Consider the following 23,399-nt stretch of genomic DNA (forward strand, 5'->3'; position numbering starts at 1 on the left):
CTTGTTATTGATCATTACTAAATATACAAGCCTTCGGATAACCTGAGCATTAGAGTCTCATCTGTACCGAGCTCATGTGGTTGGTGGGATGGTCCAGGCACTGCCCAGCCTTGCAGAGACAGTGTGGAAGATTGGCAGAGCCATCTCCCACGCTGGTGTCTTGTGGGTGGCAAGGCTGGTGTCACTAGCTGGCTGTTTCTAGCTGTGGCGCGCACATGGATGGCCTCATGGCCTCAGAACATGGCAAACATGGCATCTGATGTAGGCAGAGACCCTGCATCCTAGACAGTCGGCTTGGTCAGTGGCCCCTTTTAAAAATAATACGCCGGGCGGTGGTGGCGCACGCCTTTAATCCCAGCACCTGGGAGGCAGAGGCAGGCGGATTTCTGAGTTCGAGGCCAGCCTGGTCTACAGAGTGAGTTCCAGGACAGCCAGGACTACACAGAGAAACTCTGTCTCGAAAAAACAAAACAAAACAAAAAAATAATAATACAATATATGGGTGTTTTGTCTGCATGTCTATGCATGCAGTACTATTGGAAGCCAGAAGAGGGCAACAGAATCCCTGGGACTGGAGGTTCAGGTGACATGAGCTACCATGTGGGTGTTGGGAATCAAACTGGAACCAAATTTAGCTACTCTTAACTGCTGAGCCATCTCTCCAGCCCCCCAAATGGGATTTTAATCACAATAGTAATTCCTCCAAAACTTTATTGTAACTATTTTATCCAAATGGAAAGGGTACTGATAGAATGACTCAAGATTATTTTCAAATACCTCCATATAAATTTGTGTCTGGTGAATGTGAATTTGTGTTTATGTGAATGTGAACATGCTGTATGGAAGCCAGGGGTTCATGCTGGGTGTCTTCCTTGATCTCTTTCCACCTAATTTAAAAAAACACTTCCTTTATTCTGTGTTTATATGTGCTTACTAAAATGGAGACATATACATTACTCTTTTAAGGAAAAACAACCAAAGTAAAAAACATGGGCTAGGTTGGTTGGGTATGTAAAAATCAGAGTTTGATCTCCAGGACCTACATGTTGTTAGGAGAAACAAAGTTGTCTTCTGACCCAAACACCCACTGTAGTTTATGTGTGTACATGTATACACACATTTTAAAAACTAATAAAATCACCACTGCAAGCCTGAGGCCCATATAACTAGTTATAGAACAGCTAGGAAACCAAAGGGAAAGAACCAGTGGTTCTCAATCTTCCTAATGCTGTGGTTCTTAATACAGTTCCTTATGTCGTGGTAAGCCCCAATCACTAAGTTATTTTCATTGTTACCTCATAACTGTTATGAATTGTGATTTTTTTTTGAATATTTTTGAAGATAGAGGGTTGCTGAAGGGGCCATGATCGACAGGTTGAAAACCACTATAGAAAAGGACACTAATAAAGCAAAATCTTGTTTGTGACAAGATAGCCCCAGCTGGCCTTCAACTTCTGATCCTCCTGCCTCCACCTCCCAAGTTTCCAAGTGCTAAATCTGTCTCATTCTGTATTACAGGCTAGCCTCAAAAACTTCATCACTGAATATAGCTTTGACTTTCTGATTCTCCTGCGCTCACCCCCTCTAATGCTGGAATTACACTCACCACACATGTTTTTTATACAGTGCCCAGGAGCAACCCAGGGTCTCCTCTATATTCTAAGCATTCACCCAAATGAGCTACATCCCCAGGCCAGGGTTTGGTTTTCCTTAACTGACTGGTATTTTACTTGTGACCACTGTCTTGTAAAGGTCTCCCCAGAGTTTTTATTCAGCAAGGGAAAGTTTCATTTTTGAAGTAGGTCAGGTGGGATCTAAGTTTATCTGAATCACAATCATCTGTCAATATTCTTATAATGTGTTAATAATGAAGTTTAAATCAGGAAGGCTCTTAGCTAAATGAATTTCATGTGGTTTTCAGACATAAATACAATGTTAAAAATTAACACAAATGTTAAAAAACGAAACTAAACATTTCCAACAAAGTAATTTATTTTTTCCTGAGAGACTAAATTCAGTACAATATTTGTTTCCATAACATTCAACATGTTTTATGTCAAACTTAACCACTTTCTATGCAGTGACTGTGGTGGGGTGGTCTATATTATTTGACTACCCTCAATGTAATTCATTTGGTAGTTCTAAAGCATATCAGTGATCAAAATGTTTCTCCCTACATTCTCATACTCCTGCATTCTCAATCAGTTTCTTCCGTACATCATCTAAAGAAAATTTATGTGGTGTGATTACACTCTTTTTTTTTTAATACCAGGATTTCTAAAGCTAAGAAAAAAACACTAACATTGAAAACATCAGTGTTTCTAGTCAAAGATATTTCAATTAAATTTCATCAGTACATTATATTATAGTTTAACTCATGCTAGAAACTTTAAAACCCAAGATCTTCTGAGTCACATAATACCAACATTCCATATTAATGAATAAATTATTCGGGTTCTAATACAAAGATATTAAGTGATGAAAACAGAAAAAGCCAAGCTTTCAAGTGCTTTTTTAAAAAAAATACAGAAGCAAACAAATGAACATAACTACACAAAATAGACACTAACTAATTGAGAAACTAAACTAGTTAAAGATTAACCTAAAAATACATTTTAGAACTTCGTGATACCCTCATTAAAGACAGCAAACTAAGGGTATTAAAACAAGAGTCATTATTTTAGTTACTAGGCATCGAGTCTATAAGATCCAGATAAAGGAATGTTTTATTTTGATTCAATTTAAATACTTTAAAATTGGAAATATTTAATAATTGACAGTATAATTAAAATTTAAAGAATATACACTAATGATTTGAACAGGTTTTATATTCAGTAACTTGCATGGTTTTCACACTGGCACTTTTATCACTAATTTAGGAGAATCAGATGCATTTCCCTCCATATACTTAGGCACTAAGATTTCAAATTTATAAATATGGTAGTATTTTAAATATTAAATTTTTACATGAATATTGGGTTTATTATCCCGGTTTTCCTTTGTTTCCTAGGTATTATCCAGTTTTGTAAGGAAAATACTTTAAAATCACAATCAAAACTTGTCTTGGTTACTAAACTGTAGCCATAATTGGGTTACAGTCACTTAGACTCATTATTTGGAATTATACTTACTAAGGCAGAACTAAATGAAACTTATCTCCTAGAAGAATTTCACATTTGCATTTACCTGCACTGAAGAATGGATTTAAGCAATTTTTAGCTGTAAGGGGATATTTAATAAAATAAACTTGCTATCTTTGACTACTCAGAACTCCTAGAATAATCAACTTTACCTTTGAGTTCACTTTAAACTGTATCTGATTCATTCCAAGCAGATTTTTAAATAGAAGTTAGACTTCATTGAAGTATTAACTTTAAATCTGAAAGAAAATTAATGGACTGAAAGTTTGACAAGTTCATTAAAAATTTTAGCACACCTTGATACATTTACTTATCAGCTTTTAAACTCTTCCTTCTGCTGGCATTTCCTTAATGTTTACTTGTTTCACCTCTCTGATTCATTGGATTGCTACTAGTTATGCTTTCATGGACTTTATCTTCACAGTTTACTAGATCTTGGAAAGCCTTTTCCATGTCAGCTTGGCCCGCTGTACTTGCTGTTTTTGGTAAGGTCATCTGCAATGCACACCATAGGGTAGTGCGTGCTTTTCGAGTAGCTACACACATCTCTTTAATTGCTGTAGCAAGAGCAAAAACATCTGTAAAATAAATAGGGTTATTTCTGATTATTCACTTAAATACTCCTTACATTTAAGAAGCTCAGTGCTGTTGCTACCAAATGATCAAACATTTTTACAAAATGGCAATAGCTAAGATAATGAAATACTTTGTTTTATTAAAAAAAAATTAAAACCATTTAAGTAAAAGCATTGTTACTTTATCTTTGATCTGTATAGCAATAACTATGATTTGGTAAAAAAAAAAAAGACTATATCTTAAAGCAGGTATTATAATTAAATGTATAAAATTAAAAAAGAGAACAATATACTTTGGGAATAAGTAATGTGATCATTTCTAATTTGTTCAGGTAAGTGTTAATTTTAGAAATTCAATCTTTTAATCCCAGAATCTGATTTTATTAATATTCAAAATATTATACTACTGTATCAAAAGAGTTTGCATTAATGTTTGTACCTCTGTCATCTTGGCACCTAGGCACTCCTTGTCTTTGCCGATTTGAAGCATTAACAATTTCATCCTTTCTACGTGACTGTACAATGTGAATTGACTCCAAGTGTCTATCAAGAGCAGTAGAGATATTAGCATGAAGGGGAGAGCTTCGAAGACGTTCCATTTTGCCTAGTAAAGTCACAACCTGAGGGAAACATTTAAATATTGATAAGGCAAACAAGTCTTTAATAAAGCATAGTAGAGAACAACAATAATCATTCAATAAATAAATGGATGCTTACTGTGTCCTAAGACTGTTTTAATGGAAAGAAAATTAGAAAGTCTTTATATTTGTTTGTGTCTGTTAATTCTAAAAGTTATAGTTGATTACTGAGAATAATAATGAAAAAAATCTAATATTCAAACACATTTAAGATCAAATGGTGCTAGCCGGGTGGTGGTGGCGCATGCCTTTAATCCCAGCACTTGGGAGGCAGAGGCAGGCAGATTTCTGAGTTCGAGGCCAGCCTGGTCTTCAGAGTGAGTTCCAGGACAGCCAGGACTACACAGAGAAACCCTGTCTCGAAAAACCAAAAAAAAAAAAAAAAGATCAAATGGTGCTAAGATCTGATATTGGGTTTTTGTCAAGTAGAATGCTGTTAGTAAGGACCACCTAAAGAAGAATGTCAGTTAAAGTCAGCTGGTCATGATGATACACACCTTAATCCTAGAACCTCAGAGAAAAAGACAGGTGGATCTCTGACTTTGAGGCACACACACACACACACACACACACACACACACACACTGGCACATGCATGTTTGTGTGTCTTGTCTCTGCATGTGTTCATGCCTGAAAAGACCAAAAGAGGGTATGAGAGCCTTTGAGGCTAAGTCATAGGCAGTTCTGCAGCCCACGGTGGGTACTGAGAACCAAACTCATGTTCTTTGGAAGAACAATAAGCACTCTTAACCTCTGAGCCACTTCTCCAGCCACACCTGTTAGTTTTTAGGCATCCATAATACAAACAATAAAGATTTAAATTTACATTGAAATGATGTAAGGCAATATAAATTGCTAATGAAAACCAGCAGTGATTTTAGTGCTGGGATTGCAGGTGTACACCACCATCCCTGGTTTCTGTGGCACCAAAAAATGTGGCACCTGGTTTCGTTGAGCGCCAAAAAATGTTGGGAGCCAAACTAGCCCCACGTTCAGGCGGCCAAAAATGTCACAGCCCGAGCAAAATGTTGAGGCCTGGGCTGCTCTGCGTTTGGTGGCCACTGTATCCCGGTCCAAGCTGCCGCTCCGGTCCGCGGGTCGGGGTTCAGCAAGAGAGAGTGAGTGAGGCCGGACTCGAAGAATGGAGACCAGACAGAATGTGTTTCAATCCCGTTTATTCTTCAGTCTCTCTTCCTCTCTCCAAGTCCCAAGTCTTGAGTTCCTAGTCCCTAGTGCCTCCAAGTTCCAAGTTTCTTCTTCCAAGTGCCAAGTGCCTAATGTCTAATAACTAACTCCAAGTTGTTCTCTCTAACCTAATTCCTAGTTCCAAGTTGTACTCTCTGAAGTGTCTGCTTCTTTGTCTCCTCTGTCTGGTTCTCTGATCTCTGTCTCTGCCTTTTATATGTCTCACTTCTAAGCCATGCCTTTTGGTCACACCTTTAATCATGCCCTTAGGTCTTGTCTCTAAATCTGATCTCTACACTTCTAAGTCAAACTCTTAAATTACACACCTTTAATATCATACACCTTTAATCTCACACACCCAAGGTATCTAAACCAAGATTATCGGAGTGTGCTCAGCTGTTGTAGGCTATTGTAATCCAAGTCTCATGTCAGGGTATATGGCTCAAGATGGCTGCAAAGCTGATAACCACTTTCTGCTAAAGTTGGCCCCCAACACACACACACACACGCACGCACGCACGCACCCACGCACGCACGCACGCACGCATATGCATGCATGTACATCACACTCCCATGCTAATGAAAAGGTAAAATGTCACTGGGTATATTAAATTAGTATGGGGAGTTATGTTTAATATGCCTAACATGTTTCAAGATCTAACCAATGTAAATTAAATAACTTTTTAATTAATTGACATGTGACTATCAAGTAAATAAAATAATTATCATTGGGAACTAATTATTAACAAGTCTGTTCCAAGTGTTAATTATTTTCCTCCCTTTGTACACTAGTCAGATCCTTGAGGGCTAAACAGATGAACAATAACAATAAAAAACATATGCAAAACTTCAATGAGGTACAAAATATGTTTCTCAATAGGGGAGGGCCAAGAGGATAATGGGGGTAAGAAAGACACATAGCTAATGTTTTTCATTATGTGGAATCCAGATGTAAATGTATACAACAAAAGCACAGAGACTACTTGAAGGGAGAGGGAACAAGAGAAGGCAATGGGAAGTAAAGAGCAAAGTACAGTGAAGTGTACTATCAAAATGCCATCATTTTTGTTTTTTATTTATTTTACATTTTTTAAAAGATCTATTTGTATAATCAGAGGATAACATATAGGAGTTGATTCTCTCTTCCACCCACCATGTGGCTTCTGGGAATCAAACTTAGGCTGTCAGTCTTGGCATTAAGCACCTTTACCCACTGAGCCATCTTTAAGGCCTTTTAAAGCATTTTAAAATGTTGTTTAAAAAGCATTCTTTCCATCAGGGGTTCCTTTGCCAACGTGTATTTGAAGAGGAATTCTTTAAATTACTAAAAATGTTATGATGCTGGGGATATAACTCAAGGTTTCATACATGTTAAGGATAAGTCTACCAGTGATTTATAACCATCTCTAGCCCACTCAAATTACTTATTAAATGACTATGGAACTATTCTTGTCTTTCCCTAATATGCAGCATAGTTATAGAACCAAACATGAGTTTGAGTAGTGTTGGGAGGTGGTGCATACAGTAAAGTGCTAGCTGAGCAAGCAGCATGAGAACCTGAGTTCAGATCCTCAGCACCCATGTTAAAAAAAAAAAAAAAAGCCAAACACAGTGATGTCCACCTGTAATCCAGTGCTGAGGAAGTGGAGATGAGAGGGTACCTAAGTCAGCTGGTAAGCTAGCCTAGATAAATCAGGTTCTGAGAGACCCTGTCTCAAAAAACTAAGACAGAAAGCAATTGAGGAAGATCCCACTGTCCACCTGTGGCCTCCATATACACATACACACAAAAGATTTTTTTCTCGGCTATCTGTAAGTGATTTTACTATGTTTTTGTTTTGAGCCTAGGCTGTTCTCAAACACACTAATATAGCTGAGGCTGGCCTTAATCTTGATCCCCCTGCTTCCACATCCCAAATGCTGGCATTTCATATATATGCCATCACACCTGGCTGTAATGTGATATTAAAGTCCTTTACCACTCTAACTTGCTGAAATTCTTTAACATTTTTATCAAGTAATTTCAAAAGTCCATTATTGGATGTTTTAACAACTTACTCTGGCTTGTTCTCGAAGTTCATCCACAATTAACCGATCAACTCTAGATGGGTTGGAAGTCAGTCTTGGAATTGGAGTATTATTAGTACTGGATACTTTTTTTCCTGGATAATTCTTGGCAAGGGCTAATTCAGTCTGTGAAATATAATTTTTAGAGACTAGATGTTAAAAACATGATTCACCTGTGAATATTTTTCATAGCTCTAAAAAATAGAAAAATTTCCCCTTTAAATATAAGTTACTTGGTGTAAAAAGACAACCAATATAAACCACATTTATATGCTAACTTAGAAAGTGAAAAACTGAAAAAAGAAAAATGACAATATAAACCACAGTACCATAATTTTTCTCATACTTATTATATTTACTTTAAAACTCTTTAACAATTTGATACTAAAACAAACAAACAAACAAACAAGAAACCTCTGTAACCCAATAAGGGAGAAAGTCTACCTCATAGGAACTTTTAAAAGAGAAAATAACAACAGTTTCAAAACTCTAATCTTTCAATCTTTAAGTTACCTAGTTAAGTCCTTTATAGCATTGAATTAAATACTGTATAATATTTACAGAAAAAAACCCGCTAGAAATAAATACTCTTAGGCTGGGCAATGGTGGCTCACATCTTTAACCCCAGCACTCAGGAGGCATAGGCAGAAGCATCTCTGAGTTCAAGTCCAGGCTGGTCTACAGAGTATCATGACAGCTAGAGCTATTTAGAGAAACCCTGTCTCAAAAAACCAAAAAAGTACTCTTAAACCAAACAAAGCAAACAAAGACAAGCAGATGGAACATACTGTTACTTCTAAATGGATAATTCTGTTACCTTTTTTCTCTCCTTTTCCAATGCTCTCCATTGTTCATAACACTCTTCTAGACGAATATGAAGCTCACTAGCTGGTCCACTACGGGTTTTAATTGGTCTTTGAAATCCAAAAGTTGGTACAAAACCAGAAAAGGAATTATCACCATACATCATATCATTAAAATAAGGATATAAATGGCTTAAGTCATCATAAGAAAACAAATCATAGGAATCCAACAGTGGGACAACTGAGTGGCCAAATGGGTGGGTGGATCTTAGGGGAAACCCATTCGAACCAAGTTGTTGAAAACCCTGATTGTGTCGTAAATCTCCCATCATATAATTATTAGAAAAGCATGAGGCCTGTGTGCGATTCACACGGCTATTAATATTGCTGTCTCCACTTCCTTGTCTGTGGCTATTAAAATGACCCTGTGACTCTAACAGATCTTGATATGTATTTTGAGGTAAGCCATCAAAATGCTTTGGAATGTCCTCAGGATCATAATGTCCACTCTGCGGCTTGGCTTGAAGATGATGTTTGTTTACACTCTCTATTATTGCATACTGTGAAGCTGAGTAGCTATCACAAAATCCATTCGGCTGCTTTATTTTTTTCTCTGTAACCGATTCAAAGACATTGTCTTCTCCAGTTTTGGTTAGTCCTTCCATGTGATTCACAGATTGAATTCTTTCTGCACCATTGTAACTAAAATCAAAACTAGAAAATGCTGAAGGATTTTCTTGGCAATACTTCTGAAATAAATTGCTATTTGAGGTTAAATTTGTAGATGAGAGTTGGGGAAAATCTGAAGAATGGTTAGAACCTTTTGAAGCTGCACTTAAATGACTATTCAATTTCATCAAGTTACCTTGATTTCGATAAGGAATAGGAAGGTTATTTTTTGTTTGAACATTCATCCAAGTGGGTCTGTTTAAGCTGATACCTCCTGAAGATGTAGCAGAATTTGAGAATAAATTCACTGATTTAAAATATTCAGAGTTTAGGGGATCAGGCTTAGCAAACTGTTGCTTTTCAGTGACATTAGAAAAATCATTATTAGCTGGACAAGCTGTGTGAGGCTTTAGTCCATATTCTGATTTTAAGCCAAAATCAGCAGTGAATGCTGCTTCCTTTGCAAACTGTTTTTCTGTCAGATGAGGTGTTGTTTTTGGAAATGCAAAGTTCTGCTGGTCAGGTATTGCCTCCTCCATTTTTTTCTGATTGGCTGGTTTAACTTGAAATAACTTCGTATAGGCATCTGCTTCCACAGTTGGTGTTTCAGGTGTACCATTGGCTAATTTTTTACCATCTTGGACACTAAAATTTGAACATTTGTTAAGCTTTGTCTTATTAGGATGAGCATATTCTGGGTATCTACAATAATCTGCATTTTCATTATACCTATTAAATTGGGAAAGAAATATCTCTGCCCTTTTATGCTGTAATGGTGTTTCAAGACCTTTAGTACATATTTTCTCTCTTCCATAGGCGTAAGTATCAATTCCTGATTCTTTCATTATATCAGACAGACCAGTCTGAGGTGTAAAACAGTTTTTGATAAATGGATAGTCTTGAAAAGTTGCCTTAACTGTATCATTTGCCTGGATATTATAACAGTTAGAATGATCACTTCTTGAGAGGTACAACCATTGTTCTTCAAGGTCTAAACCAGTATATCCATGATAAAGTTCGTCTATTTTTTGCTGTGGTGTGAGAGTACTATTATGCAAGTATTGCTTTTCCACTGCTGACACAGATTCACCACTATAAAAAGCTTGCTGAGAGATAGATGTATCTATTGGCCTTTTGGTTTCTGTTAAGAGGTCATGGTGATCTACAAATCTGTTTGTGTTCATTGGCCAGACTGACTTTAAATTGGAGGAGCAGGTCCTAGAACAAGTAAACATATTTAATTACAATTTAAGTCTTAGAGACTTTATTCACTCTGAAAACATTAGGAAAGAATAAAAAGAAATTCTTTTGTCCCACTTCACCATTCTCAAATCTTTCCCAACCCTTTTTTGTAAACTACCACTGTTTCCAAATAAGTCAATCATATGGAATGTGTTATCTGCTGTAAAAGTCGTGTGCTAAATAAAGGTGACCACATATATATATGATGGTGCCTTAATATTTCGAGCAGAATTGGAAAATTCCCTTTGCCTTAGTGGCATAGCACAAGCATCACTCATGTTTGGGATACTTATGTAAACATGTTACTGTACTGCCAGTCCTTTAATAGTATAGGACACAGCTATGTGTAGCATATAATATTAGGTGATGATTATGACTATTACTACTTTATACATTTACTGTAGTATACTTAAAGTTTTTAGATTTATATTATTATTAATTATGTCTATGTATATGTGTCTGCATGTAGGTACATGCATGTATGTCCAGTTCCCTCAAGGGCCAAAGCTATCATATATGTGGAGCTGGAGATACAAAAGGTTATGAGCCATCTCATATGGGTACTGAAAAATGAGCTTGGGTTCTTAACCACTGAGCCATCTTTCCAGCCCCTGTATATTTTTATTGACTATTTATCTTTAAATAAATTAATTGTAAAATTGTCATTACACCAGCAGCAGCCTTGTATATTCTAAGGTTACACTGTCTCTCATTTCTCTGTCTTTTGTAGGTATATTTGTAGACAGGGTCTTGTTATAAGTCAAAGTCAACCTCAGACCCTCTAGGTAGTCAAGGATGGCCTCCAAATCTAGATTGTACTACCTCAGCTCAAACTGAGATTATAGACATGTGTACCCACTTGGAGCACTTTATGGTTACTGTGTCTTTTGACTACATCAAGGAGGTGCACTGAATGATTGGCCTATACCCTTTAGCTTTGTGTACTATGTTCTCATGACACTGAAATAATGTACTGTTGCATTTGTTGGAACCTGTCCCCATCATTAAGCAATGTGCGACTATATGCATTTTAATTTTACTATCTTCACACTTTTCTAGAAGTCATTAGCCAATGCCCAAGGTGGGTAACTTTAGGGTCTTACATGAATTGTTTATACTAAGCAAATAGTTTTTTCTTTGAATAGGTTATTATATAATTCAAAAGTATGTTGACCAAAATTTTTAATGAAAAAAGATGTGTTTTGCTTAAAATAATTTTGAAACTAAAGTATTTTAACTGGTTACATGTGTATGCCATATTTTCTTATTAATAGGGTACTTGAATAATATGGCTTCCACACCCAAATAAAACAATTAAAATATTTTAAAACATCTACCACATGAATAAAATCCATATGTTTTCCTGCAATGAGTTTTATCCTTCGAGGTCTAAGTTTAAAGCCTCTTAGAACTTATGTTCCCTAAGCCAAACTTCAAGATCATGAACTTAAGGGAAATAACTATGAATTATGCATGAATTTTTTTCAAATCAAAGTTCTTAAGCAAGTAAAACATTCTACTAAACGTTCAATTGTATGGCAAAGTACTAAGCAACATCAAGGCTCCTAGAAACAAATATTTGAAAATATCTATTATCCTATGATCCATTGTTAAACATTAAACAACAAGGTAACCTAGTACATGTCAATTAAAAGGGCTATTACACACCAGAAAGCTTATATACTAACCCTTCAGCAAAATATGGCTGCGACTTATCCTGTTCTTCCAAAATGTTAGACACAAGTCCATATAAGTCTGTTTCACTGCCATAGTCATTTCTTTCGGTCTGAATCCTAAAAATGAATATCATATATAAACTATCTTATTTATTAAAATATAATATATCAATTTGTCCTTCCATATTCCATTATTTTTTGTTTTTATTCCATTTTCATTTGTGGTGCTAAAGATCAAATCCAGGACCTCATGCATGCTAGAGAAGTGCTCTAGCATTAAGCTACATTTCCATCCCCTTTATCATCTTTTCTGTAAGACAGACTGATTCTATTCATCATTTCAAACAAATAAAAGACAAGAGCAGTTTCTACTTTAGTATATTATCTATTATATAAATATTTCTCACTTCAAGTCCTATGCCCTAGTTTACAAAATATGCTTACCTCATATTTCTCTATAACATATGCTATTGATTTAAAGTGACCAAGATAATAAATTTCTGACCAACAATGTCACAGAAATTCTTGGTAGCACTCCTAAAATCATGTCCAGTACAATTATACATCATTCTAAATCTGTTCAATTTTTTAATTTGTTATTTGAAAATCAAATGAAGCTAGAGGCATGATAGCACACTCTTTCAGTGCTAGCACTCAGGAGGCAGAGGCAGGCAGATATCTATGACTTTGAGGTTAGCATGGTCTATTCAGCCGAGTTCCAGGCCAGCTAAGGCTACAAAGTGAGACTGTCACAAAAACAAACACACAAACAAAAACAAACAAAACAAAACAAAAAAAAAAAAAAAAAAAAAAAGGGGGGGGTGAAGGAAGAAAGGCAAAACCAAAACAACCACAAAACCATGAAACTGCTGTTGCTTTTAGGCCCTTGTATTAAATATTGGATAAAAAGATGAAATGTGATATGGACATCATAGACAACACGGCAATTTTACAGTTGTTCATTAAATATAGTAGTTTATGGGCTATCCCTAGATCTTTGCCAAGTAGTGATTAAGCTGAAGTTTCACATCTCTGGAAGTACTACACAGCAATTAATAGGATCTAATACACTAGTTCTCAACTTTGATTCATGACACCTTTGGGGGATTTGAATAACCCTTTCACAGGGTGTCACCTAAGACTATCAGAAAACACAGATATTTACATTAAGGTTCCTAACGGTAACAAAATTATAGTTATGAAGTAGCAACAAAAATAATACGGTTGGAGGGTCACCAGAACATGAGGAACTGCACTAAAGTGTCACAGCATTAGGAAGGTTGAGAACCACTGGTCTAATACATGAATGAAGACACACAAACACTTGGAAAATTGCTGTTTTTTACTTTTTCTTTTTTTTTTTTTTTTTCCAGACAGGGTTTCTCTGTGTAGCCCTGGCTGCCCTGGAACTCACTCTGTAGACCAGGCTGGCCTCGAACTCAGAAATCCACCTGCCTCTGCCTCCCCAGTGCTGGGATTAAAGGCGTGCGCCACCACTGCCCAGTTACTTTTTCTATTCTTAAAAATAATTCTTTCCTAAATGTAATGTTTTGCTGTTTAAAGTATAACTTTTAAGCAAGGCATGGTGATACATGCCTATAATTCCAGCACTCAGAAGGTTGAGGCAGGAAAATTACTATAAATTTGAGTCTAGCCAGGGCTACACAATGCAATCCTGTTTTCAAAAGAGAGAAAACAACAACAACAACAACAACAACAACAAACAAACAAACAAACAAAAACCCAAGTCCAGGTGGTTCAATCCCAACACTCAGCAGACAGAGGCAGTTGGATCTCTGTGAACCTGAGGCCAGTCCGGTCTACAGAATGAATTCTAGGACAACCAGGGCTGTCACGAAAAGAAACCCTGTCTTGAAAAACAAACAAACAAACAAAAACCAACCAAACAACAACAAAAATTAGCCAGGCTTGGTGGTACATTCTTTTAATCCCAGCACTTGAAAGGCAGAGGACAGAGATAGATGAGTCTCAGAGTTCGAGGCCAGCCTGGTTTACATAGTAAACTCCATGACAGGCAGAATTATGTAGAGAGATCCTGTCTCAAAAAGCAAAACTCAATCAAACAAACAAACTCTAAAATTGAGTTGTTTAAAGCTGACTTAGGTAACGTATCTGAAATAACAAAAGAGATAATTTTTTCTTATTCTCTTTCCAACACTTCAGATTGTTGGAATATTTTAGAAATAAATAATAGAGAAAGGTAAATATTAGTAGTCATTTAGTTATCTGCTGAATGTATAATCCTGAATTATTAAAATTGTATTTTACAAGAGTATGTAACTTACCAAACTATACATTGAACAAATTGTATACCATCAAGTCTAATATTTTTCCACTATACAGTGTTAGTTCTAAAGATTCAATATGAAATTTTCTTTGTATATAAGATCTAGAAATTTTTCAATCTAATATATGACAAACCATTAATAATTATCATTTTTGGAGAAGAGACAGAGTGGTCAAGGTTTTACTTTTCTTTAATACATTTATGTAAAGTTAGAGGTTTTCTGCTTTCTTTTTTGAGACAGGGACTTACTATACATAGCTCCAGCTGTCCTGGAACTCACAATGTAGACCAGGCTGACATATAATTCCCAGAGATCTGTGTATCTCTGCCTCTTGAATGCTGGTGTTGAAGAAGTGTGCCCAGACTGAATTTTTTCAATAGCATCTGTCAACTTCAGTTATTTTTGGAGAACTATGTATAATATAATCTAATCTTTAATTACCCATAATTTTTAATTTTCAGTGTTTTTATTAGTAAGACTCACCAAATATATTTCCTTATTAAACATACATCAAGCCTCCGTTAATAGCTCCCTTATATATAATTAAAATAAGTGTAAACATCACTCCAAGTAAGCTTCTCTTCCTAACAGCTTTCTGTAATGTTTTATTTACACACACACATGAATACCAGGCTGTCTTTGAACCCACAGACTACCACCATGCCAGCTCTGTTCTCTTTTTAAATCCTCACTTGCAGTCCCTGATATGTTGTTATTGTCATTATCTTCTTTACTATAAGATTATAAAGACAATAATAATATTTACTGTACTAATTCTATTTTCCCTACGTAAGAGGATATTTGACATACAGTAAGCTCTTAAGCAGGGTAGAAAATACTTTAAAATATTTCATGTTGTATAAAACCTTGTTTTTTGTATATTATAAGAAAATTAGTGAAAACGTAAAATCGGATAAAGTAGATCTACACATTTTAATTTTATTTATGTATGAATGCTATAGCTGCATATATGACTGCATGCCAGAAGAGGACATCGAATCTCATCATAGATATTGCTGGGAATTGAACTCAGGACCTCTGGAAAAGCAGACAATGCTCTTAACCACTGAGCTATCTCTTCAGACCTCTAGGATCTAAACATTTTTAATTATGTTTAGAGTTGGCAAGATGCCTCAGCAGGTTGTAAGCGCTTACCACCAAGCCTTACCACCTGAGCTCCATCCCTGAGACATACTAGGAGAACCAGCTTCCTGAAGTTGTCCTTAACACAGGCACACACACAGACACAAACAGACACACAATTTTTGAAATTTTTAAAATATTATCTTTAGAAAGAAGAACTGAAGACACCTGAGATTTGGGACACAAGAACTAGTTCAGTGCTTAAGAAAACTTCTTGCTCTTGTAGAGGATGCAGGTTCAGTTACCAGCACCCAAGTGACTCACAACCAACCATTAACTCCAGTTTCAGGGGATTAAAAACCAGTCTGACCTCCATGGGCAACAGGCATGCATGTGGTACACAGACATACATGCAAGCAAAACACCTGTGAACATAAAATAATGTAAAAACATTTTAAAAGAAAGTTGAGACTTATGTACTACTGCAGATCCAGCCCTCAAGAGGTAAAGGTAACAAATACGAAGCCAACCTCTGTCTAAAAGCATTAACTAAAAATTATATACAAATAGCTGCCTGATTTATGCTTTCTTAAAACTTTGATTAACATTAATATATAATCAAATTAATTATAATCCTGCAATATTAAAATAGAAGAGATAGAAATCTAATATTTGATCCCTGTGAAATCAAACTTTAGAAACTCATTAAACTAGAGAAATTTATTAATATACCTGTTCTTTACACTGATCTGAGAACTAGAAGGTTGTTTAACATCATCTCCATAAGTAGACCATGGTGCATAGAAGAGTGAGGAGTCTATAGAACTTGCATACTCTGTTGATGACGAGAGTGGAGTGCAGGTCTGCCTTAGGTCTACATTGTCTTCATTCTAAAATTATAAAGAAATATTTCTGCATTAGAGATCAAATTTTCATTTATTAAAGAGTATTAGCAAAATAGTAAGAAAACATAATAATACAGGTGTTTGAAGTTGGGATAGCTAAACTCTGTCAAAAGCTAGAACACAAACATCTGTGAGGCATTACAATCTAAGGCAATTCCTCAGCTGTGTTCCAGCACTGAAGCTGAAGCAACTATGACAATATATAAACAAATGAACATGGTTTTGTTGCAATAAATTTTTATGTACAAAAAGTTACTGATCAGATCTAGAGTTGTTGTTAAACTAAAGATATATCAAGCCTCCATTAATAGTTCCCTTATATTAGGAAAAAAGGGATCAGCCAGTAAGACTGCTCAGTGAATAAAGGTGCTTACAAGTCCAGGACCCACATGGCAGGAGAGTCAACTCCGTCAAGTTGTCCTTGAATCTCCACACATGTGCCACAGACACAAGTGCCCTGTCTCCCACCCCAACTTCCCAAAATGATAAATGTAATCATTTTTAATTCATAAAGGTAGGAGCAGAAAGCTGGCTCAGAGAGTACAAGTGCGCCCTTAAAAGCCCAATGACCTGAATTCTATTCCTGGAACTCACAATGGATGAGAAAAACTCCAAAAGTTGTCCTCTGACCTCTCTGTGTGTGCTATGGAATGTATGCACTTAAATTCACATGTACATATCATAACACAGTAAAAGTTTTAACGTAAAGGTTATTTTAAGTTAAAAATAGTAGAAGTAGATATCATTCCCTTAGGTCTCTCTCTTTGCAAAATCTTACTGATAGCTGTAATTGCTGTAGTTTCAATACTTGAAATACAATACTTTGTGTGGATACTGGTGGTACTACTTTAAATTATACTTTTTTTTTCTTAGATAGGATTGTAGAAGTTTGGTCTGGTTCTTCCTCCCTGCCTCATGCTCCCAGAAATAAGACTCATATTTAAAATATATTTACAGATACCTTGGCCATATATAGCTAGGCTCATTTATAACTAGATTATAACAATGTAACACACCTATTCTGATCTAAATTCTGCCACATGGCTGGTTACCTGTGCTTAGGTAACTATGTTTACGTTTTGTCACAACTTTCTGGGTCAATCTCTCACGCCTGGCTCTGTCTCAGAATTCTGTCTCCTGGATGTCTCACTTCCTATTTCCTTCCTAACCCATAGGCCAACAAATTTATTATTGACAGGTGCCACATCCAAACAGACATAAGATATTCTCTCTACAAAGGACCTCATATGGTCCAGGCTGGTCTTGAACTTACAAGGAATGGCCTAAAATGTCTGAACTCCCTTTCACCCTCTCTTTCAAATGCTATTTTAGGAGGGCACCACCATGCCCAGCTTTACAAAATTTATTCAATGAAAAACATACAATTATGTAAAATCTTTTAATTTTCATAGAAATTTCACATATATTATTTTATTTAGTCAATTTAGGAAACAAGTATTATCTCTTTGTTGTTGTTGAGACAGGGCAATCTTGCTCTGTATTTCAGGCTGGTTTGGAACTCATTTTATAGCCCAGGCTGGCCTTGAACTCACAATACTCATCCTGCCTCAGATTCCCAAACACTGGGATTACAGACAGTGCCCCAGTTGGCTTTTCTATTTTAAAAACAAAGAAACTGAGTCTGAGAATATAGCTCAGTAACAGAACACTTGACTATCATCATAAAAAAGTAAAGCAAGACAAAAAAACCAAGATTATAGATTACTGAGCAAAATACATGACAAAATTAAGCTAAAACACAAAATCTTACTCCTAACCAAGGGTCTTTTTCACAAATTTTTAAATTTTGAGCCTACTTTGTGTTTCCAAGAGATATTGAAAAATATAAGTAAAAAGATAAATATTGTCATCTTTTTGGAGAATTTAAAGCTATTACTACAATTAGGGGGAAATACAAGGAACCAGGTGTGACAGCACTCATCTGCAATCTCAGCATTTACAAGATAGAAACAGGAGAATTAGTTCAAGGCTAGCCTCAAATATATGACGAGTTCAAGACCAGATTGGTCAGTATAAAATCCTATCTCAAAAAACTAAAGATGACCTTGAATTTCTGATCATTCTCCCTTTACCTTCCCAGAACTAGGATTATAGCTTGGTATCACCATACTAAGTTTATGCAATGCTAGGATCATACTCAGAGCTTTGTGCATGTTAGACAAGCATTCTACAACTAAACTACACACCCCCATCCCAAATATGTACTTTTTGATAAAACAATCAACTAAAATGATAAGGTGAGAAATATATGGATAGTTTTCTGTTAAAATATAAAGTCTGGTAATATATAAATATTTGGGTAAATGTTAATTATACTGCTTATATGCTTTATGTATACATGAAATAATTAAGTGGAATTAGTTCCAAGTAAGTTTTACGAGAAAGATACTACAGGCAATAGAGGAGTCTTGTCTAGGGAGTGAAAGATCTGGATTTCAGGAATTGGGGATGTACTTCAGTTGTCAGAGCTCATGTTTAACATATACAAAATTCTGAATTCAAACCCAGCATCCCTTAACCTGGTGGTGGCCACACCTATAATCTCAACTCTACAGTGGTTGAAGCAGGAAGATCAGAAGTTCCTCATCATGTTCAGCTAAATGCTGAGTTAACAGCCAGCTTGGGTTATATGAGACTGTTAAAAAAAAAAGAAAGAAAGAAAAAGAGAGAGTGACAGAGAGAGAGAGAGAGAGAGAGAGAGAGAGAGAAGAGAGAGAGAAAGATCTGGGTTCTGTATAAGACATAAATCAAACCTCAATTTCTCAATCTATACAGTAGATATAATTAGTTATTATTCCTATGTATTGTTATGACTAGAAATACATCAATATTGATGACCTGTTTAAAAATTTTCAAATAGAATTTGCAGGGGGCAAGAGAAATGGCTCAGAAGGTAAGAAGAGTACTTGCTGCTCTTGGGGAGGATCCAGGTTCAACTCTCAACACCCATTATGATGGCTTTCACCAATCTGTAACTCCAGTTCCAGGGATACTGCCTCATTTGTCCTCCATAGGCAAGCACATGGTGCACATAAAAACATGCAGGCTAAACACTCATGCACATTTTTTAAAAAAACGTTATTCTATGCCTGATTTAAAAAAAAAAAAAACTTTGTCTTACCAAGCCTGGTGGTGCATACCTTTAATCCCAGAATTTAGGAGGCAGAGGCAGATCTCTGAGTTGGAGGTCACCTTGATCTACAGAGTCAATTCCAGGACAGTTAGAGCTACACCAGAGAAATGAAACTGTGTTTTGAGAAGCCAGAACAAACAAAACAAACAAAACTCGAAACCAAAGTTTTAGTGAGGTAAACAGTAGCATGTAATTAAAGACACTGTAAAGAAAATTAAAGGTATAAAAATTTTTACCTTTAAATTATCAAGTGCGTTTGAAATGAAAACTAAAAAATATTACAATACATGCTTAAAATAAAACAATATCATCTAGTCTTGCTAAATAATTTTCTTACTTGCTAAATGAATTTTTAAATTACTGACATGTTATATACTAAGAACAGGATGGGAATGAACCAAGGAAAAAATATTTTCTTGAAGGGCTGGAGAGTTTGCACAGCAGTTAAGAGCACTGGCTGCTCTTCTAAAGGATCAAAATTCAATGGCTGTTTGCAACGTCCTCTTCAGGTATCCAGAGGTGATGTGCAGACAATACAGAATGGCAAAACTACCATATATATTTTTAAAATTACACATATATAAAGTATATAACTATATATGTAACTATATACATATATATATTTGTTGTTTTGAGACAGGGTTTCTCTATGTATTCCTGCCTGTCCTGGAACTCGCTCAGTAGATGACTGGCCTCGAATTAAGAGATCCGCCTGCCTTTGCCTCCCAAGTGCTGGGATGACAGGCGTGCACCAACACTGCCTGGCTTAAATTTTTTAAAAGTTGAAACAATTTTTTCTCATGTCTAAAACCAAATGTGTATTATGCAAACTCTAAAATGTTTTCCTCTGGACGGATGGCGGCAGAGTGCCTGCTGCTGATCCTGAGGACCCGAGTTCAAACCCCAGGAACCACATGGTGGCCGTTGAGAACTGAAAAGTCCTCTGATCTCCACCTGTTTGCCATGGCACGTTTTCATGTCCCATCCCCCATAGAAAAATATATAATTTAAAAAATTTGGTGTCAGCCGGGCAGTGGTGGCGCACGCCTTTAATCCCAGCACTTGGGAGGCAGAGGCAGGCGGATTTCTGAGTTCGAAGCCAGCCTGGTCTACAGAGTGAGTTCCAGGACAGCCAGGGCTACACAGAGAAACCCTGTCTCGAAAAACAAAACAAAACAAAATGATGTCTATATAGAGCTAGATAAATATAATAATAATAGCCCCTGTTTCCCCAGCTTCTAATTCTGACTGGAGTGTTTTCAACTTGGATGGGACTAGAGCTGAAAGTCCTGGGTTTGCGTTAGAGCATGGGGCTGGGGGGGGGGGGGTAGGTCCTACAAAGGAAGCGGGGGAGGGGGGGGATATATATTGAATTTGTTAATGGACCTGCGACTTGTAGCAATCATAGAAGGACGTGGAGCCGGTCACCATCATGCTGTTGAACACATCAGATAATCTACTGCTGGTGTCCACACTGAGGTTCCAGCAACGATTCGCACTGCCACGGAACGCCACCTTCGGCTGCTCGAAGGAGACGAGGAGACGCCAGGTCATCGCGGAGCACGGCGAAGGCGGGGGCTGCAGCCAGGGCCGTCTAACTGCAGATCCTTAGGGGGACACTAACTCGGGGTCCCTCCTTCAGCCCTCGCCGCCCCGCCCCCCGGTTCCTCTCCAAACCCTCCTCCTCCCCGTCACTGCGCGCGGCCCTCGACGGCCCTGACGCCTCCGCGCCATAGCGCCTCGACAGGCTGACAGAGGTGGCTGCTCCGCCATGGAGGCCTCAGTGACATCGACCCTCGACCAGAGCCCTCCCTTCCCCACTCGCGGACTCGGCCCGACGACATGTCGGGGCTCCCCACCCGCGACCCGCAATCTCCCGTGCCCCCCCACACACACCTCACACCACCCACCCCCGCCTCCTTAAAGAAGGAGACGTCCGTGCAGACGGACGCGCCTGCTCCTCAGCGTCCTTCCCGGGTCACCATCCTCGAAGCCCCCCGCCAGTTACCTCAGGTCCCTCCCTCAGGCCTTGGGGGTGACGGGGCCGGCAGGTGTCTCCGCCGCTCACCTCCATGGGGGCCCCCCAGCTCCTCCTGGACTAGCTACAGCTCCTGGGGTACGGGGATGAGGGAGGACGTCGAGGCCCAGCTCCCTCAGCCCGCACCCCACCGCTACCGCAGCCGCCGTCGGCGCTGCCCGGAGCCGGTCTGTGGGTGGGGGGCCGAGCCGAGAAGGTGCGACAGGGAAGAGGCCGTTACATTGCTCCCCGTGGCTCGCGACTAGGCACCGGCCGCCGGCGCCCCGCCCCGCCCACGCCCAGGAGGCCCGTCACCCCTCATCCCGCACCCCTCATTGGCCCGCTGCCCAGCCAATGGGCAACGGCCTCCAGGGTCTGTTACCCCCCCACACACACACCAGAGACTAGGCAAAGAAGGAGCAGTTAGCCGGACTTCGCTCTAGGCTTGCTCAGGCCACGTCTGAGATTTTCCCGCTCAAAGTAAGCTCGCTCGGGATTGGCCAGAATGGACGAGCACCGGCCCGCTGATTGGCTGATAGGAGGCGCGCGCTTACTGGCTTGGTAGCGGTGCTTGGAAGATTAGGGAAATTGCACAGCAACTGGACGATGACCTTAGAGCCCTCTGCCCCGCACCCTACGCCAATATCTTCGTTTTGTGTCTTGTTCTCCGCCCCTAGTTCCCAGAATTCCACAGAGCCGCCAGCCCAATAGACAGTTGTAGCCTTTTTCAGAGGGCAAAGAAACGAAACCCTTGTAGAGCTAAATGGCAAAAGCTGCCCTGTGTCCTAGGCTCAGGTTTCCTTTAGGGTGAGGGTGTTTTGACTATCAAATGTGAATATAACTTTTTGGACAAATTTCACCCAGAATTTGTTTTGAGGTTTTGTTTATTTATTTATGTTTGTTTGTTGTTTTAAAGCTATTCCTGGGACCTTACGAGATGTTGACACATTAGAGTCTTAGAAAAATGCGAAGTCCATCCCCAAATGTCCATCCCTCAAAATGTGTGTAAGCGCGAGCATGGGGCGGGGGTTGGGGGAAGGACATTGAAATATTAAAGGAGTAAACACAAGCGTTTTGGGGTGTTTGCACTTAAAATCAAACTTTGAGAAGTACGAGATTAAGCAGATGTTCATTTAGCTCTGGCACTAATGGAAGTAGACCAGGGGGATGAGTTTGCTGGCCCACGTAGACCTGACGGTTTTTTCAAATTCACAACCATCTCTAACTCAAGATGGAGAATGACAGAGGCAATACACCATATCAGACTCTGGCCGCCAACACAGAGACAAATGGGCAAGTATGTGCACACGGGCACACACACACAAATACAAATTAGAAAGAGATTTGGGATTGAGGTGATAATAAATTACTTGCTGTCAAGTGTGAGAATCTGAATCTCGTCCCCAGAACCCACGACAAAAAAACAGGCATGATAAATGTGTAATCCCAGCACTTGGGGGGCACAGGTGGATTACTGGGCCTCACCGGCCAGCTAGCCTACCTCCTCGGCACAGTCCAGTAAAGTAAGGCCCTGCCGGACAGTGGTGGCGCACGCCTTTAATCCCAGCACTTGGGAGGCAGAGGCAGGCAGATTTCTGAGTTCGAGGCCAGCCTGGTCTACAGAGTGAGTTCCAGGACAGCCAGGGCTATACAGAGAAACCCTGTCTCGAAAAACACCAAAAAAAAAAAAAAAAAAAAGCAAGGCCCTATCTCAAAATACAAGATGGGGGACAGCGAGATGGCTGAATAGGTAAAAAAGCATGTGTTTCCAAGACTGATGGCTGAGTTTGAACAAAACAAACAAAACAAATGCAAGGTGAGAATCAACTCCACCAAGTTGTCCCCTGGCCTCCACATGTGTTCTGTCATGCATGTACTTCCATACACAAGTCCCTGAAACTGACCAGAATCGCTAGGCCCGTCCCTACCATAAAAG

The 23,399-nt window shown here is 38.3% G+C and overlaps 1 protein-coding gene across 1 annotated transcript; it reads right to left on the reverse strand.

Moving 5' to 3' along the window:
* Positions 1 to 1,970: 1,970 nt before the first annotated feature.
* Meioc (meiosis specific with coiled-coil domain) lies at positions 1,971 to 21,520 on the reverse strand. Its single transcript, XM_034507238.2, has 8 exons — positions 21,455 to 21,520; positions 20,833 to 20,967; positions 16,120 to 16,277; positions 12,008 to 12,112; positions 8,423 to 10,295; positions 7,597 to 7,731; positions 4,155 to 4,335; positions 1,971 to 3,718 (listed from the first exon to the last, which is right to left on the reverse strand). The coding sequence occupies exons 1-8, from the start codon at positions 21,518 to 21,520 to the stop codon at positions 3,489 to 3,491; spliced, it is 2,883 nt and encodes a 960-aa protein (XP_034363129.1). The 3' UTR covers positions 1,971 to 3,488.
* Positions 21,521 to 23,399: the final 1,879 nt, after the last annotated feature.

The sequence above is a fragment of the Arvicanthis niloticus genome, chromosome 6 (assembly GCF_011762505.2).
Source record: "Arvicanthis niloticus isolate mArvNil1 chromosome 6, mArvNil1.pat.X, whole genome shotgun sequence".
In the NCBI taxonomy this organism is placed as follows: domain Eukaryota; kingdom Metazoa; phylum Chordata; class Mammalia; order Rodentia; family Muridae; genus Arvicanthis; species Arvicanthis niloticus.